This window comes from Tauraco erythrolophus, chromosome 11 (assembly GCF_009769465.1).
Source record: "Tauraco erythrolophus isolate bTauEry1 chromosome 11, bTauEry1.pri, whole genome shotgun sequence".
In the NCBI taxonomy this organism is placed as follows: Eukaryota; Metazoa; Chordata; class Aves; order Musophagiformes; family Musophagidae; genus Tauraco; species Tauraco erythrolophus.
In genome coordinates this window covers 27619721-27636577 of record NC_141475.1, presented here as the reverse complement: position 1 = coordinate 27636577, position 16857 = coordinate 27619721, and the positions used below count along the sequence as shown (strand labels likewise).

Sequence of the window (16857 nt, the reverse complement as noted above, 5' to 3'; positions counted from 1 at the left end):
GAAACAAAATATCCTAAATTCTCAGAGATACGCACTTATTAGGGAGTCATGCATAATTCAGCTGATAAATGTCAAGTTGGTCAAGTGAATTAAAATTGAGCAAATAAACCATTTTTTGTACATCTATGGCAATAAAAAAACCCAAAAGGCTTAAGAAATGCTCTCAATGGGTAAAATTTTCAGAGATGCTTTTGGCATATTAAGTTACATTTCAAAAAATTACTCAGGAATATCTTTTTATGTGAATATTTCCATGAGAAGTAGATACTTAAGTGATTGAATTGTGATATCAACTGTCCTAACATCATCTAATATTTTACCACTTAAGTCTTCAACTTTTCTCTCTGAACAAAAATCTGATTTTATTACAGCCACATCAATTCAGCAATTGAGCTTCCAAATATCCAAACTCTAAACTGAGATCTGGTGTCATTGCTCTTGAATATTTTTGTACTTCATATAATTTCTTTTAGGAAGGCATTTATTTTGTTACTTAGAAATACAGAATGATGTAATTTTTTTTTTTTTTAACTTGTCAACCATTATAGGAGACAACTCATAGAAACATACAACATACATTAAGTAAATCTGGCACTAGCTATTTTCCTACTGGCAGCAATTTATGTTGAAAATGACATAAATTCTGTCACCAGCTGCACAGAAATTCTAAATAAACTAATTTTTGTCCTGCTCTAACACTGATTTAACAATCAGAAGGCTTTTATATTTAAACCAAATGTTTAACTTTTTTATGATGGCTGACTACTTAACCACAATTTCCAGAGCTTAACAGCAGGAGCTAAGTTAACTCATTTCCTTCTGCACTTAACAAGAACTTGGTTGGGAAAAGACTGCCAACACATTGCATTGCTGTGGAAAGAAAAATTCAGCAGAACAAACTGCAGTGAATTGCATTGGTGGATAAACAGTTTCAGGAAAAAATACTCTGAGAAAAGAAGTGAGAAAAGCAGAAAAGGTGGTCTGGGAGAAGACCTGAAGAAGGAACATCAGCATTAAGCACACAGGGTGGACTTTACACATCTCAGTGCTCTACGAGCAGATGTTCATCCCCAATGAATCATTCCCACGGCCAACGCATAGAGCAGAGAGAGAGCTACAGTTGTGATAGAGCAGTCACTCTGACACCCTCGGCCACAGCAGATACTTCAGTAATTACAACAGTAAGTCTGCGTGAGGCTTCCTACTTTCACAGGAGTAGCAGCATGTCTCTATGGCAGCACAAAAAATAAGAGCTGCATTTGGAACACACCTGTCATAGAATCATGGAATGGTTTGGGTTGGAAGGGACCTCCATGATCATCCAGTTCCAACCCCCCTGCCATGGGCAGAGACACCCTCCACTACACCAGGTTGCTCAAAGCCTCATCCAACCTGGCCTTGAACACCTGCAGGGATGGGGCATCTACAGCTTCTCTGGGCAACCTGTCCCAGTGCCTCACCACCCTCGGAGTGAAAAATTTCTTCCTTAGATCCAATCTAAATCTCCCCTCTTTCAATTTAAAGACATTTCCCCTTGTCTTATCACTACACGCCCTTGCAAAAAGTTCCTCTCCAGCTTTCCTGTAGGCCCCTTTAAGTACTGGAAGGCTGCAATAAGATCACCCCGGAGCCTTCTCTTCTCCAGGCTGAACAGCCCCAACTCTCTCAGCCTGTCTCCATAGCAGAGGTGCTCCAGCCCTCGGATCATCTTCGTGGCCTCCTCTGGACTCGCTCCAGCAGCTCCATGTCCTTCTTGTGTTGAGGACTCCAGAGCTGAACGCAGTATTCCAGGTGGGGTCTCACGAGAGCAGAGCAGAGGGGCAGAATCCCCTTCCTCAACCTGCTGCCCACGCTGCTTTGGATGCAGCCCAGGACACGGTCCCTTAAAAAGTAAGTTCCACTTCACAGTACGTATGTTGTAATTAAGCTGTTTACATTGCAACTGTTGTGATTTTGCTTCCATTATTCAAAAAGGCAACCTGTACATCAACTATTCATGTTGTCCCTTGGTGCTTACTCAGCATACTAGTCACTGGAAGCCCATCAGAAAGTCAGCAGGGCCAAAAGATAAGTGCTCAAGAAAGATATGGTCTTAAGAGTACCAGATGACAAATCCAGTTTGAAAGAAAGGTGACAGAAATCACCTGAAGAACGAGAAAGCCATCTGAGGTAAACTGGCAGAATGTGTGACACACAAACAACAGGTCATTTAAATATCATTATCCACAGACAAGTGTTTTTTATCACGGGAGGTTATGGCTTCACCGAGAACCAAAAAGCACATGGAGAGCACTGACTTGGCCGGCACAACGTAGGTATATTTTCGTAAAGGTTATGGTGACGTCCTTCCCCAACTGCTCTTAAAGAAATAGTTTTCATAGCACAAGAAACAAAGTCATTCCGTGGATTTAAAATACGACCTTCCTGCAAGGAATCACCCCTGTCTTGACCGGAATTAGGGACATCAGAATAGTCACCAGGATCGAAGCAGGTGCTCTAGCGATGAAACACTTGGGGTGGATCCATGAGGCTTGCTTGCTTTCCCTGAAGATTCTCAGATCCTGGAGTAAGAGTAACGTTATCAGCAAAGCTGTCAGCTTCACTGGTGGGATAAGCTAAAGAAACGGCGCTGCAGAATAAGCTTGATTGTCGTGACGAAGGCACAATGGCACTCTACTTCATTTCCAGTTTGACCAACACCTTTGACTCTGTAGAGGACTTGGAGGGCGAGAGAGCCACGAACCTCAGCAGTAACAATTTTAGACAGACACCTCAAGAGAGTCTATGCAACTGTGATCTCGGCACGTGTCCTACTAACCAGATGTTTGGCCTGCAAAGGACTCGGTGCAGGTGGCACCACTGACTCTACAGACCTCACCCCAAACGATCTTGGTGTCAGAGTCTACAAAGCACCAGAAAAATTTGTGCTCACAGAGCTACCTTCTCGTTCAAATGCAGACCTTCAATACATGCTACTCTTCACAGTTCTGTGCCTCTCTCCAAAGGAAAACGGATGCTTTGAGCACGGTGTCATGCTGCAATTTGTACATCACAGAAAACACAGAGAAATCCTGCTTTAAGCATAATGATGTGGGTTACCAACATACACCACCACCGAGATCCACGAAAAAATATTACCTCATCAAAATGTATCAGTACACCGTGTCAGCTAGAAGCCCACAGGATTGCAAATACAGCATTTTTTTAAAAAAGCTTCCAGTTTAAGGGAAAGGAGGAACAAAAGGAAGACTATGCAGATAATCTAGGGATGAAGAAGTAAGAGCAGGCTCAAAGAACAACACAGCCTTAACGGCAATATTACAGCTGGAGGCTGAATGCAGTAGAGGCTACGGTGTCACACTAACTTTATTCCATGGCTTGGCATGATGGAAGGACACACAACCAGAGCACTCCATATACGTACTGAAAAAGCTAAAAAAGGGAAAAACGTATGTTCATGTTTTTGTAGTGAACAAAAACCCAAAGATAGAATAGGCATGTGGACCACCATCCAAAGATAAGAGCCTGAAAATTTATTTCTAATACAAAGAATGGAACGAGTAGAAAGAATGTTGGCCATGGGAATCCTTTAATTTCTCAAGGAGATGATAAAGGCAGTGAAAAATTAACTCAAACATGATATACCTTTCTTAAACAACGTAATTTCTGCAGAATCTTATCCTGATTCCGAGTGTGTCAGTAGCTTACAGAGGGGGCTGTGGGAATCTGATCCTATAAAATTTAAAGTTTAAAGGGTTTCTGAGCCTCACGGGATATTACCTTAAAACACAAATACAAAAAGACAATTATTTCATGGGGATTCAACTGTACTTTTATACTGTACCAGAAACTCTAAGAAATCAATGAAAATTCAGCTTGTGGATTTCAAACTAGAACATGTCTCTTACTTTGTAAGCTTCATCGAACCTCAGATAAACAGAGTTACACAGAAAAAAGCTTGAAACATATCAACTGAGAAATAGCGAAGTGTGTTTCAACTTTTTTTTTTTTTTTTTTCAAAAATTAGAGTTCAGTTGGCTTATCTTTTTACATTGTAAGCATGAAAAAACATTACCTCTAAATATGAACTTCCTTAACAGAATTGAAATACATTTTACATTCACTCCTGTGGTTAAAATGCCTTCAACAGGTTGAAAGAATTTAGATAATTTGTTTTAGAAAGAGATAAAGGTCTGACATTTAACCCAACCCCAGGTGCATGTGGTTTCTTAAAAAATGTCAAGAGGTCACATGATCTCAATGTATGAAGTCTGAAAAACAAAATCTAGCTCAGTATCTTCACTGAAACAGTACAAAAATGTTAGAAATTGTGATTATAAAAAATAGCTTTTTAAAAATACGAAACATCATTTGTATAAATATGTACCTGCAGCTTCCACTGTTGCACTTTACAATAATGTGATTTTAAATTGACTTAAACAAAAATAACTGGAATGCTCTAGTGTGCCTAAAACTGTAGTTACAAAGCCAAGATCAAGGTTAGGTCTCCATGGCCCCATTTCAACAAAGAACTTAAGCACAGGGATCGTTTCACTTCACTGGGACTGTTTGCATATACTAAATTAGTTACTGGGTTAAATAGACAGATGAACCACGGGCTGTAGAGAGTTTTGAAGTTCAGAGGAACTAACCTACAGGCACTCTGCATCTTTCAAGCATTCTTGCAAAGCTTTTAGAGACCTTTTTTTCAGTTTCACCATCAGAGTCCATGGTTTGGTATTAAAAGCTGGATTTTATTTTATTTTTAATTCTTTAGCCTCTCCAGCATCCTTAGGGTGGAACTGAAACTACTGTCTAAAAACATAATCATTCTAAATTGAAGAAAAATTTTTTTAAGATAATAATCTTATTAAAACTCCAGTTTCCCCCGTATTCCACTACGATTTACATTTGATTTTAGTTCAGTTTATCCAAGCCTTAAGATCCTTAAACAAATCATTACTGCCAGATTTAGGGTCTGTTATTTAAATACATAACAAAATACTCCAAATTAAAAAGTTCCAATGGAACTTTAAGAAAATTAACTTACCTTGCTGAGCTAAAGCGGATCTCAGCATTCCACTTTTAGACCAGATTTTCACTTGGCCATCTTCCCCAACTGTAAAGTTATCACAGAAATAGTCAACTTAAATGCAACCATCAGCCTAACAAACATAGCACTTCCATAAATAGAAGGAAACGCTCCAGTTAAAATAAGTCCAGGTCTTCCTCCAGGTAAATATTGTTTATGCAGTCTTCCTAATGCACAAATACATAGAATATTGAGAAAAAAAAATATTTAAGACTGTTCTTCTGCTATTATCAACAAGTTTCCTCCTCTCCTGAAAATCCCTACAGTCTTCTTATCTAAAGCTGCTCCTGGGAAGACAAAGCCCATCACTATTTAAGTATTCCAAGTTCTGTATTTTCTATTTAGCATTGCTAATATTTTTTATCTATTTACAGTCCAGTGGCCCAGACACTGATTAAATGAGTCTCTGAGGAGTCCGAAGAGAGCAGGAGCAGATTTTATGTATTAAACTGGAAGCTTCACAGTTGATAAATGGTGAAACTGGAGATAACTGAAGGGTCCATCTGGAAGGCTTAAATTTTGTAACGTAACCATGTGTTTAATAAGGAAACTTAGTTGACTTATTGAAGATTCAGTTCCTACACACTATGCAGCACAGCTATGTGTGCGTTAAGAACTCACCTTTCCTACTGTGCTATCACATTTAAAATGCACAGCTCTGGGCCTTCATTAGGCCTCCCAGATTCAATTAATGACAAAAAAGGTGCACCTGGACACTTAATGCCATTTTTCCATTCAAAGATAATTTACTTACCAGATTTCAGATTTTTATATCTGGCCAATGTATCTTTGAAGTGTTTAAAAAGCGTAACAATTTTTTTTTTTTTTTTTTTTAAATCTTATTTGTGCACATTTGATACTGTTAAAATAGAGTCATAAAGAATATTTTAACTCTTCCTCAAAGCATAGTTGCGGTACAAGAGTAGTTGATCTTCTCAGAGTACACTGTTTGGATATGGTGATGAATTCCCATGCTCCCCATAAGTGTCATGCAGTCTTTCAAAAAAAAGGAAAGAAGTTCCTGAGGCAAATCCGTCTTTAAAAAGAACAATATTTCTATCCCTCTGGGATTTCAGAGGAACATGCCAGACAGCGATCCTTGAAGCAGCGTTTTAGAGTCAGACTGAGTCTGGAAACAAGCAGATCCAAAATTATCTTCAGTACTTCTGGACTGAATTGGAATTTTTCCAAATAAATCAGCTGTGCTAGATCAACAGGAGGCTGCAGAAAATTCTGACACCAACAGAAATCATGTAAAGGAGAAGTCTGTCACAGGAAATTTAATTAACTTCCCCCTAACATCAAGATAAAAGTTTTTGACAAAAATGCCAAAAGCAACTAATTGCCAAAAGATTTAGGACAAAAAGACCTGTAGAGATGCAGACACTGGGAGATGACTCTCCCAGCTCCAATACAGAAGAGCGTGATACTGTAGCTGGACCTACACCACTCCTAATAATTAAGAAAGAATAATTAAGCACAGGAACATTCAAGATGCTCATGAGGCCTCAGTAAACTTTGCCAGCTAAAAAATCCCAAATGCCATGTGCAGGGATACACATGTACCACCTTAGAAACCTTTTTAGTAACAGAAAAGTAAAAAAATTAATCCAACATTCTCCTTTCAGAAGTACCGAACATCCACAAAAACATCTAAGCACTCTGCTTTAAAAACATTGACTTTCAAGTAAATAGGATAACAGCTAATAAATAGGATCACTAAAAAAGATGTATTTTTTACTAGATCTTCTATTGATTAAAACAGACAACATTCTTCTCAAATTGTGCAAAACTGCCTTCTATTAAACACGGTGATAATAACACCGGTGATAATGAAGACATAAAAAGCAACTTATTGTAGCTAACTTCATGTATATGGTTGATTTTGAGTTTCCATTTCTCCCCTTCTCATGAGAATTTTGAGACAGACCGGTGTGTGAACACTTAACAGAGTCAGTTTTATTCACTGAAATTCAATGTAACTACAATCTAAACGATGAAATTTAGGATTACATCTTCAAAAGGATTAAATTATCTTTCCAAAACATTCTACTGTGTCTATCCCACAGAATAATAATCTCACTTGCATTCCATACGTTTTGTGGAAAGCACTTACTTTTCATAGATTTTGTTTAGTACTATATTTTTCTACCCTTACACTTCTTCATGGCACATCAACGCTGTGTATCAAAAAACCAAAAGGCTTTATTTTGAAATAGTTCTCCTGTTATTTTAGTTTTCCAAACACGTCATTAGAAGAACGCTTACCTGTAACCAGTGCTGTTCCTTCATAGTTCCACCTTCCTGCAAGTACAGCTCCACAGTGTGCTTCTACGCTTTTCTCCACTCTTCCTAACTTTGAAATCAAGTGGAACTTCCCTAAACAAAAGTTCAAGATACAAATTGTACATCTCATTTTGTGGATCGGTATTTACGACTGTAATGGTTAAAAATACACACACAAAACAAGAAACCAACAACAACAAAAGAACAAAACATGCAATTATGTTGTTCACAGCTATCATTAGCCCAAACAAATGAGCACTTGCAGAAGAACTACTTGTAAACTAGCTACAACGTTGGTTTTTTTTTTTTTTTTTTCTTTTCCTTTTGGTACTAATCTTTGTTTTACCTTCAGATTTTTCTTATGTAGCTCTAAAGTTTCCCTGGGGACACAACTGCCTGCTGTTATTTCGTTGCCTGAGAGCTGACAAACAGAGGTCCACACGCTGCAGCCCAGGAGAGCCCTTGTATTTTCTTTTTTTAAGATCTGAAAAATCACTCAGCACCGAAAGGATAATGGAAAAGCTACAACAATCCGACCAGCGCTGTGTTGCTCTGAGGAAGTATTCCTGCTCGCATTATGGAGCTGTTATGGAAATTCACAGAAGCCAAAAACAAAGCTATTAATGATTTCAACAGAAGCATGAGGAAGTCTTTCTTTCCAAATGAGGGATGTTGCTTAAATCCAGGAAGATCAAATTTAAACTGGACCAAAGAGCAGACAAAGGAGGACTTGGAAACACGTGGCAGAACAAGAGCATGGCCTAGAATAGTTCAGTGATTCAAGTTAACTGCTTTAAAACCAAAATTCTCTAAAAATTATTGTATATAATCTGCCAGACAGCGAGCCACTACAAGCAAATTCCAGAGTGACCAGAGTTCTTTGAGATAACCAGTACACAGATACCTCACACTAAGTGTGTGCAAATGCTCCATCACTTCAGATAATTTTCCATTAATAACATCCACCTGGGGGATATGAATTACAAAACAAGCCATACCTGATGAGCCAGAACCAGAAACTAAATACCTGACTGTTTCAATAAAAGACCACATTATCAAGACCAGTATGTGCATGCAATTGGTAACTGGGCTGACTATGACCTGTGTAGAAGGTAAAACCACCTGACACCCCCACACTAAATGCACATTCGAATCACAGCAGCCAAGATGGCAAAATTTAGGTGGCCTGCACTGCCAGGAGCTTGAAATAACTCTTACTGTGTTCAGGTTTCTCATATTTTATTTTGCATTTCAATCTAAAAAACAAAAACAAAAACAAAACACACCACAAAAAAAATCCACAAAGGAAAAACAAAGCCAGACTAAAAACAAAGCAGCAGCATTCTGGTAGATCTGTCAGAAAATAACCATGAAACACATCAGGGCTCTCCATGGTATTATTCAAATTAATACAATCACACTTTGTCTTCCTTTTACTTTTAAGTACACAAACCAAAAGGCACAATCATCCAGCCAAATCTCCCGATGCAAGATTTCCAAGGAAAAGATTTTTAACACTGAAAAAAGAATGGTTTGTATAAAACCATTTGTATAAAACCATTTTATTGTATAAAACCAGTTTATTTGAATGATTTTAAGTACCACACACAGCTACACATTTTTGCTTTTATTTACCACTTATATTCATATCCACCAGAGTACTCTGAACAGCTAGTTAATCTCATTTTCTTCTGAATTCACAGAACTAATATTATTACTGAGACCACTTCTTCCTCATTCAGTTAGCTTCTAGTTTCCTAAAATTTTCAGTACTGGTATTCTACATTGAATGCATTATCTTATTTTACAATTATAAAATATATATTATGTAATTAATGCATCAGTTATTTTATAGAACACCTCTCAGGTCTGAGATTCTCATTTTTTGTGAATAAGCAATAACTGAATTCACAGGAATTCAATGGCTAAATTCTGTTTTCTCCAATCAACTTGTTAAAATGGCCTTTTCTGGTTTTAAAATGGTACATCAAAAAACGTTTTATTTTCTGATCCCATGTCTTTTTTGATGACTAGTGTACTTGTTCAATCTCTAGCCAAGACCTTTTTCACTGCAGAATACTTAAACGTGATCTGATCATAGGACTATGGATATTCTCATGCCATCACCTACAGTACTCATCATTCAGTGGCTGAGCCATTAGGAACATATTTCACTAATTTCCCTAAAAAAAAAAAAAAAAAAAAGAGCTTTGCAAATCAGGAGCTAACATGCCCAGAGATCTAACTCAAAGGCATCCATCGACTTTCAGTATCCAATCTGAAACATTCAGAATTATTTTTTTAAGGATATAAAGAATTCTATGGCATTTTATATATTGAAACGACAGCTTCCACTGGCTCAGGTAGAATCTGTGAGACCTCATTACTTCTGTAAGCAAATCTCTCACCACGTAAAAGAAAAAATAAATTAAAATGAAAGAACAGACAGTTGGCAAGCAACCGTATCCTTCGGGTTAGGTCACATTATCAGGAAAACAATGGGCCATGTCACAGAGTACAGGATGAAACCCTATTATACGGGGAAACATTCAACTGGTTTACCAATCTTCTGCATCCTTTCCCACTCCACAAGCTCTCACTTCTTTCACAAGGCATCTTTCAAATAGTGAAACACAGCAAATTGTAGCCTAGCAGGAAAGAATACAGTTGCACATAAAAAGGGGTCTACCTTAGGCACTAGGAGAGAACTCATCTGGAAAAACTGTGATTGTGCATTTAAAAACTGTATCATAATACTTAGCCAGAACAGAGCCAAATCGAGTTTTCATGGATGTCACCTTTATTTCTGCAACTTCTTTACTTTTCCAACATGTGAATTTACAACCTATGACAGACAAATGATGTGACTGCCTTTTTTCACTGCATTCACTCCTGGAGGTTGGTCCAGAAGCAATGTTTTGATGGATTTCTCTGCCTTCTATTCTCCAACTTAACACTGAGGTAGTAGAGGTTTTCAAATTAGAACTTACTGCCTTAAACACAATTAAGAAAGGGAAAATTTTAGCTGTATGCTTGGAGTAGATAGAAGTGATTCAACTTAATCTAACTTTACATCTCAGATTTGCAAAATACTGTTTCTTCATTTTTATTAAGTACTGAAGCCAGAAGCTGTCCTCAATCTTAAAGTGACTCTCCAGTTTTGGAGGAATTTCAAGTGGGAGATTAGCAGCCTATTCAAATACAGAATATAAAACATGTATGTTTTGCTCATTACTTTTCATGGTCTCTTAAATGCTGACCTAATGTAAAATTATCAATAACATAAAAAGTTGAAAAAATAGGTCTATTCGTTTATGATTTGTGCTTAATAAGCAGTTTAAAGCTGAGTATCTTCTTCATTTTTGTAAAAAGCAGCAACAAGATCAACGTAAGTAGGAAGCAAAAGAACAATATCCCACAAGAGACGCAACTCAGAAGAAAACCCAAGAGGATTAAATTTACATTTACTCTAATTTCACAAACATCTGGAGTTCAACCAGGAATTAATGCATCCCTGTAAAGACATTATAGTCCATTTCCATTGGATTCAGCAAATTTCCAGGAATCCTTATCACAGAGATGAATTAGCTATTGCACGAAAATTGCAGGCTTGACATGTAAGGCATGCTATACAGGTAATAGTTAAACAGAATTGTAAATGTAAGGTTTTTAGAAAATAGTAATTAAGCAACAAAACTTGTTCATGCACTTTTACAGTCCACTTGCATATGCAAAAAAAAAAAAAAAAAAAATCTTTCCAGGATAAGGTCTCCTTATTGAAAGTGCTAAGTTACACTAGGAGATAAAAACTGGGAAATTTTCTACATTAAGTTTTTACCTCAATTTATTCTTTCACAAATTAGGTTTGTAATGTTTTTTTATTTTGATTTAACTAAAAAAACCCAAATCACAAGAAAACTCACCACTATGATTTTTTTTGGCAAACGCATCTCATGAGCAGTTTTCCAGAAATTGAATGTTCAGGATGACTTTACTGATCAATGCCAAGAGCTTATCCCTTAGTCCTAATGATAGTTAACTAGATAAAAAATCCCTACAAGAAAGAAGATGAAGTGCTAACCTATGCAAGACAAAACCTGAAGATCTCAGGTTTTGGGAACTAATTATGGCAAAAATAACTCATTCCATAAGTAACAGCAACCCGAATAAACTGGTGTTGCAGGTAACTGTTTCCCTTCAGCGAGGGCAAATATACCAACTCCACGTGGCACTGACTGTCTGTAGCTCACGCCGCTGCTGCCCCCTCCGTGAGGGCATCCCCTAATTCGGCATTTTTCCATCACATAGCTGCTTCATTCCGTAAAACCCACCAAGGAGCTTCAAAGCTACTGATGACCTGCCAGCCAGTCCCCTACAACACCGGTCATGGTAGTCTCATTTCTTTGGGAAACAGAACTTTATGGCAAAAAAAAAATATTTCTTCATCCAGTTTTGTTTACATTTAGCACTCTATAAAGAAATTGGTATTTATTCTGTTCACTTAAACAGAAATTGTATTCTAGCTTCCTTCTACAATACCTCTTGTTGTCTTCCTATCACAGAGCATCTACTGCTCTGCAACAACCATAAAGTGCTTAATTTTAACAGCAATTCAGCCAGCAAAGCTCAGTTCTGCTGTGCCTGTGCTATGCTAGCACAGTAGCATTTAAATTAATGGCAGAAATAGCCACAAAGGCCCCAGATGTCCACATGGAATGCAAGGGCTGAATACAAACCCACTGAACAATACAAAATTATCTAACGACTGATCACCAGATTAGCTTGAAGAACTAAAGGATGCATCATCTTGGGAAAGGGGGAAGTTGGTGGATTTGCAGACCTTGATCGGACAATACCTACCCCAGCTACAAACCAGTAAGATGATAAGCCTTCGGGATGTGCTGAGAACTGGACAATTTGAAGGCCTACATATTTGTAAAAAAGGAAAAAAAAAACCAAACACACACACACACAAAAAAAAAAACAATAAAAAAACCAAACCCCACTGCAATAAAGTTGGCAAGGATAGCCAAAACAGTTTAGGCTCCATGCAAGCAAAAAACAGCTGCATTAAAAGAAAGTGAAAGTTAATCAAGCTGATCTCCAAAAGCTGAACAATGACAGAATTAACAGACTCTCAGGCACACATGAATTCTAACAGAGATATAACTACATGATCATTTACATGTTTCATAGGATGTTTTTCTCATTCAGTAATCTCCAAGTCATTTTTTTTCCTGTTATGGAGGAGACAGCATTTTTCCTGACCTTCCCCTCACTGTGTCTTGTAGCTGAAATCTTTTTATAAAGCACTTCAACACTAGCTAGAATCCTGGGATGGTAACTTCAGACTGCACAAAAAAAGTCTGGTAAAAGTTATAAGAAAATGAACACAAAATTCTTGAGGAAAATGCAGCTCACCGTTAAGGGACTGGTTTAGAATTTGTTGGTCACACACAACTAAGATTTTGAGCAGCAAAAAAAATCATCTGCTAAACTGCAAGAACCCCTCACTTTAATCCTCTGCCATTGACTTATGTCACTTAAAGTAATCCAACTACTAGTAGTTAATTGCAAAGGTTCTAATGCATCCTGGAGAAGATTTTGGGGCCTGTACATGGTGCTATTGAGGAATCTTTATCCCTAAACTGCAGCTCTCTGTTGTGGTTTCACTTAATCCTCTTACAGGAGAAGGGCAAGCCTTCACACCTACCAGACACTACACTTAAGAACTGATATTTACCTAAATTGGCACTGGGTTCACACATACACTAAAATACTTCTGAATTTACAGCTCCTGTGACATGCTAATTTTTGAACACTTCTAAAAAAAAAAAAAAATCAACTTTCAACCTCTCTAAAAACATCAATGAATACGATTTATTTTTCATTTCTTAGTGATGTAAAAACCAGAGAAAAATGAGAGAAGAAGAACTGCATAGCAGAGTTTTAGAAGTCATCCTTTTCATGAAGGTAGTAGTAGCCCTGATTTACTTCTCCAATCAACTGTTAAAAGTATTATTCATGCAGAACATGAAATATTAGCATACTGTAACACTGGAAAAATGAATAAATTAACAGAAGATCTGACTTAATACCGTTGCTCTTTTGCTCACTATTTACACGCGCAATTCAGAACTTTACAGAAATAGGACATTAGAAACACAAATTCAAAAACTGAGAAAGAAAAAGGAGAAAAAAAGCATAGAATTAGGAGCACCAGCTGACCTACTGAAATCCCTCCATCCCATGTTTACCACTGAAAGGAAAAGAATACAAATCCCATAGAAACCAGCTGAGTTAATACTGATCATCGATTGACTTTGCGATGAACATCTTTGTTTAGGTAAACTCCACCACCCAAAAGCATAATATTATAATGTATGCAAATATTAACTGATGCAAATGAATCTTCCTTTCAGCTTTCACAAACGCCTCCATTTCCACCTTAAGAGCTCTACCAGCAACACTTCATTAGACACAGCTGCCTAAAATTCAGAGTAAAATTCAGCACCAAGTATTGCGAAAATCCCAACTCCACTTGGTCAAACTTCTCATCTTCCTTCCCCACGTAAATCTAGGAAGCTCCAGGGAGCCAACCTTCAGACACCACCCAAAAGACGTCCTGCTTTTGCTCCCTAAGTTCAGTGCATTTATTCCTTAGGGAGCACTGAGTATCTTGAAGAAAACTTGGCCTCTGCTCTGCGAACTGAACTCTCAGCCCTCCTCATTTTTAAGTGCAACTATTGCCAAAAGTCAGAGAAATCACCAAAATTTCATCAAGACATGAATTTGCTCTACCTTCTTCAAATACATTTTACTTCTCTCCATCCGTTCAGAGAGCCATGCTGGACACATCAGCTCCAGACTGCTGACACCCAGTAACAAACCTTCTGTTCCCAATCAAGCTCACTGTTAAGCTAGCCAAAAAGCCTACAGTAAGTTCCCCTGACCAAAGAAAACATCCTAGACCCACAAATTCAAGGTTCTGGCCAAAACATGGGCAGAAGTTAGCTGGCAATCATCCATCAGTCCCATTAAAACTATCAATAGGTCCCTGTGAAAGCTATCAACAGGGTCATGGGCAGATGGCCGTTATTCTTCTGATGGAAACTCTCTGTAACAATTGACCATGATCTGCTCTGCCTGAAAAAGCTGGCAGAGGTTTAGAGCAGCGTTATCGCTTCGAGTCCAGCGTTGAGAAACTCCTGGTCACTACCATTTGTGCAGAAATACAGCTTTACCACCAAAACCTTTGACCACTGACAGAAGAATATAACCTAAGTTGATGCGATCTGCTTTTTTTGTGGCACATAATTACTAGTACCAGCAGGATAATTTGATTGACTTACTCTGAAACCTTCAATGGCATTATCAACTGAGCAAAACCAAGGGTATAGATAGTTAACATCGGCGTAAGGACTGTCCAGCATCTGCTAGCAAGTCACACAGCTCTTCCAAGTCACCTGCATGCCAAGTTTTTGGATGTAACGTATGAAAGTATCAGAAATCATCCACAAACTAGCACGCCAACCCCATCAGCAAGTTCTTGACAGTGGACTGTCAGTGAGGCAGTCCCAGTCTACGCCAAGGACTTGTTTTTTAGCAGAACTTTTATTCCAGCACATTTTTTATAACAAGGTCAATGTAAACCAGTAGATTTCATAAAAGTTCATCCCCTTTTTAAAGCTGACAGTTTCAGGAACAAACACTTTCATCTGAACTGCAGAGTTTCCATAGGGTAGGTTCTTTGTAACAGAACTAAAAAAAAGGGGGAGGGTGTTAAGAAAATTTATTTTTACCATTATTTTTCATATTTTGTTCAAACAAAGAATTAGATCAAGAAGATGGTCCAAATATTTCTCCTTAAAGAAGAAGGATAAGGGAGGAAAAGGAAGGGGAAATATGCACAGAGAAATCCTGATGGCATGGAACATAATCTGCATTACAGTACTGAGGAGACGGACTGACCCAAATAGCATGGACTGCTTCATAAAAACTGTAAAATAATAATGAAGCTAGTTACCCAAGATTTGACTGTGTGCAAGTCCAGCACAATCAATTCCTAGTCTCTTTGGGGAGGAATTAAAAAAAAACTCAAGCAATCATCAAACCTTCTTGCTCCCACCTCTCTTCTGCAAAGCAGAATCCGTACACTGGAACACAGCAGCTACTATGTTGGATCATATAGTCTAGGACACTGGGAAAATAGCAGCATGCTGGGTGTACATATAGAATCATAGAATGGTTTGAGTTGGAAGGGACCTCAAAGATCATCCAGTTCCAAACCCCCTGCCATGGGCAGGGACACCCTCCACCACACCAGGTTGCCCAAAGCCTCATCCAACCTGGCCTTGAACACTTCCAGGGATGGGGCATCTACAACTTCTCTGGGCAACCTGTGCCAGTGCCTCACCACCCTCAGAGTGAAAAATTTGTTCCTTATCTCTAACTGAAATCTCCCCTCTTTCAGTTTAAAGCCATTGCATGTACACATCTGCCAGCAGAGTGGGCACAGACACTAGTCTCACATCTCTGACAACAGCCAGAACTAGATGCTTCGGAGGGCTATCAAGACACTATAGAATCCAGATACAAGATGTGCTCTTGTAACATGTCCAAGAAACAGACTGCATGGACACTAAACATCACGGTTAAGCAACTTCAGTAACTTGGTCATCAGTTTTCACAACTATGAGCAATACAGCATCTATGTAGGCATGCAATGCAGGCACATTTGAAGCTAATGGTTTAGGAAACTAAAAAAAAGATGGTAGCAATTGACCTTACATTAAAAAAAAATATATATTTGCTGTCAGAAATATGTTTGATAATTTTGTATCAAAGAAAATTACAGTAATACAACGTATTAAATGTGAAACAATTATTAACTTTACACCAGTGCAATTGATGTACAGGTATTTGAAATTGCTTCATTGCGAACTATTTAACTGCAAATAATTTCTCTTGTATTTGAGAGACATAAGCACAAAGTGGTACAAAATTATAAATATTTCAAATTGACTTACCATCAGAACTTGTTAGAACAAAGATTTCGGCATGGGACTGCTTCTTCCCACCTACACTTCTGGGAAACCAGTGAAGATCTATGGGATAAATATCATCTGGAAGTTTCACTATTCGAGTAGTCTCAGTAGTTAAAAGGTTCCATTTCATAATCTGGTGATCATCACTGCAGGAATATAGCTCGTCAGCTGTAGTCCATCCCACACAGCTAACTAATTCTTTATGTTTAATTAAATTAAGGAAGTCTGCAAATTTTAATTATTAAAAATAAGCTTACAAAATATCTCATCTAGGTTATACAAAACTGATGGAAGAGTACGGGAAGATTATTTTGATAAGATTCCATGGAATGTTTTATCTAAAGAAAACACGATTCTTCACTTTTTCTTTGCTCTTTTGCTTCAAGGAAAGAGTCAGTAGAAATTCAGCAAAAAACAAAGCAAACTGTACTG

The 16857-nt window shown here is 37.9% G+C and overlaps 1 protein-coding gene across 4 annotated transcripts in view; it reads right to left on the bottom strand.

Moving 5' to 3' along the window:
- IFT80 (intraflagellar transport 80) overlaps positions 1-16857 on the bottom strand; it is a 53045-nt gene that overhangs the window by 33199 nt on the left and 2989 nt on the right. Inside the window, exons 4-6 of one of the 4 annotated variants that reach the window (XM_086618051.1) lie at positions 16408-16629; positions 7361-7471; positions 5051-5119 (exon numbers count right to left, since the gene is read on the bottom strand). In XM_086618051.1, coding sequence (XP_086474177.1) covers positions 5051-5119; positions 7361-7471; positions 16408-16629 — 402 coding nt within the window. Of the gene's footprint in view, positions 1-5050; positions 5120-5846; positions 5913-7360; positions 7472-12238; positions 12297-16407; positions 16630-16857 lie in introns of those variants that run through there. The other 3 variants (XM_086618052.1, XM_086618055.1, XM_086618054.1) reach the window with 3 other exon arrangements.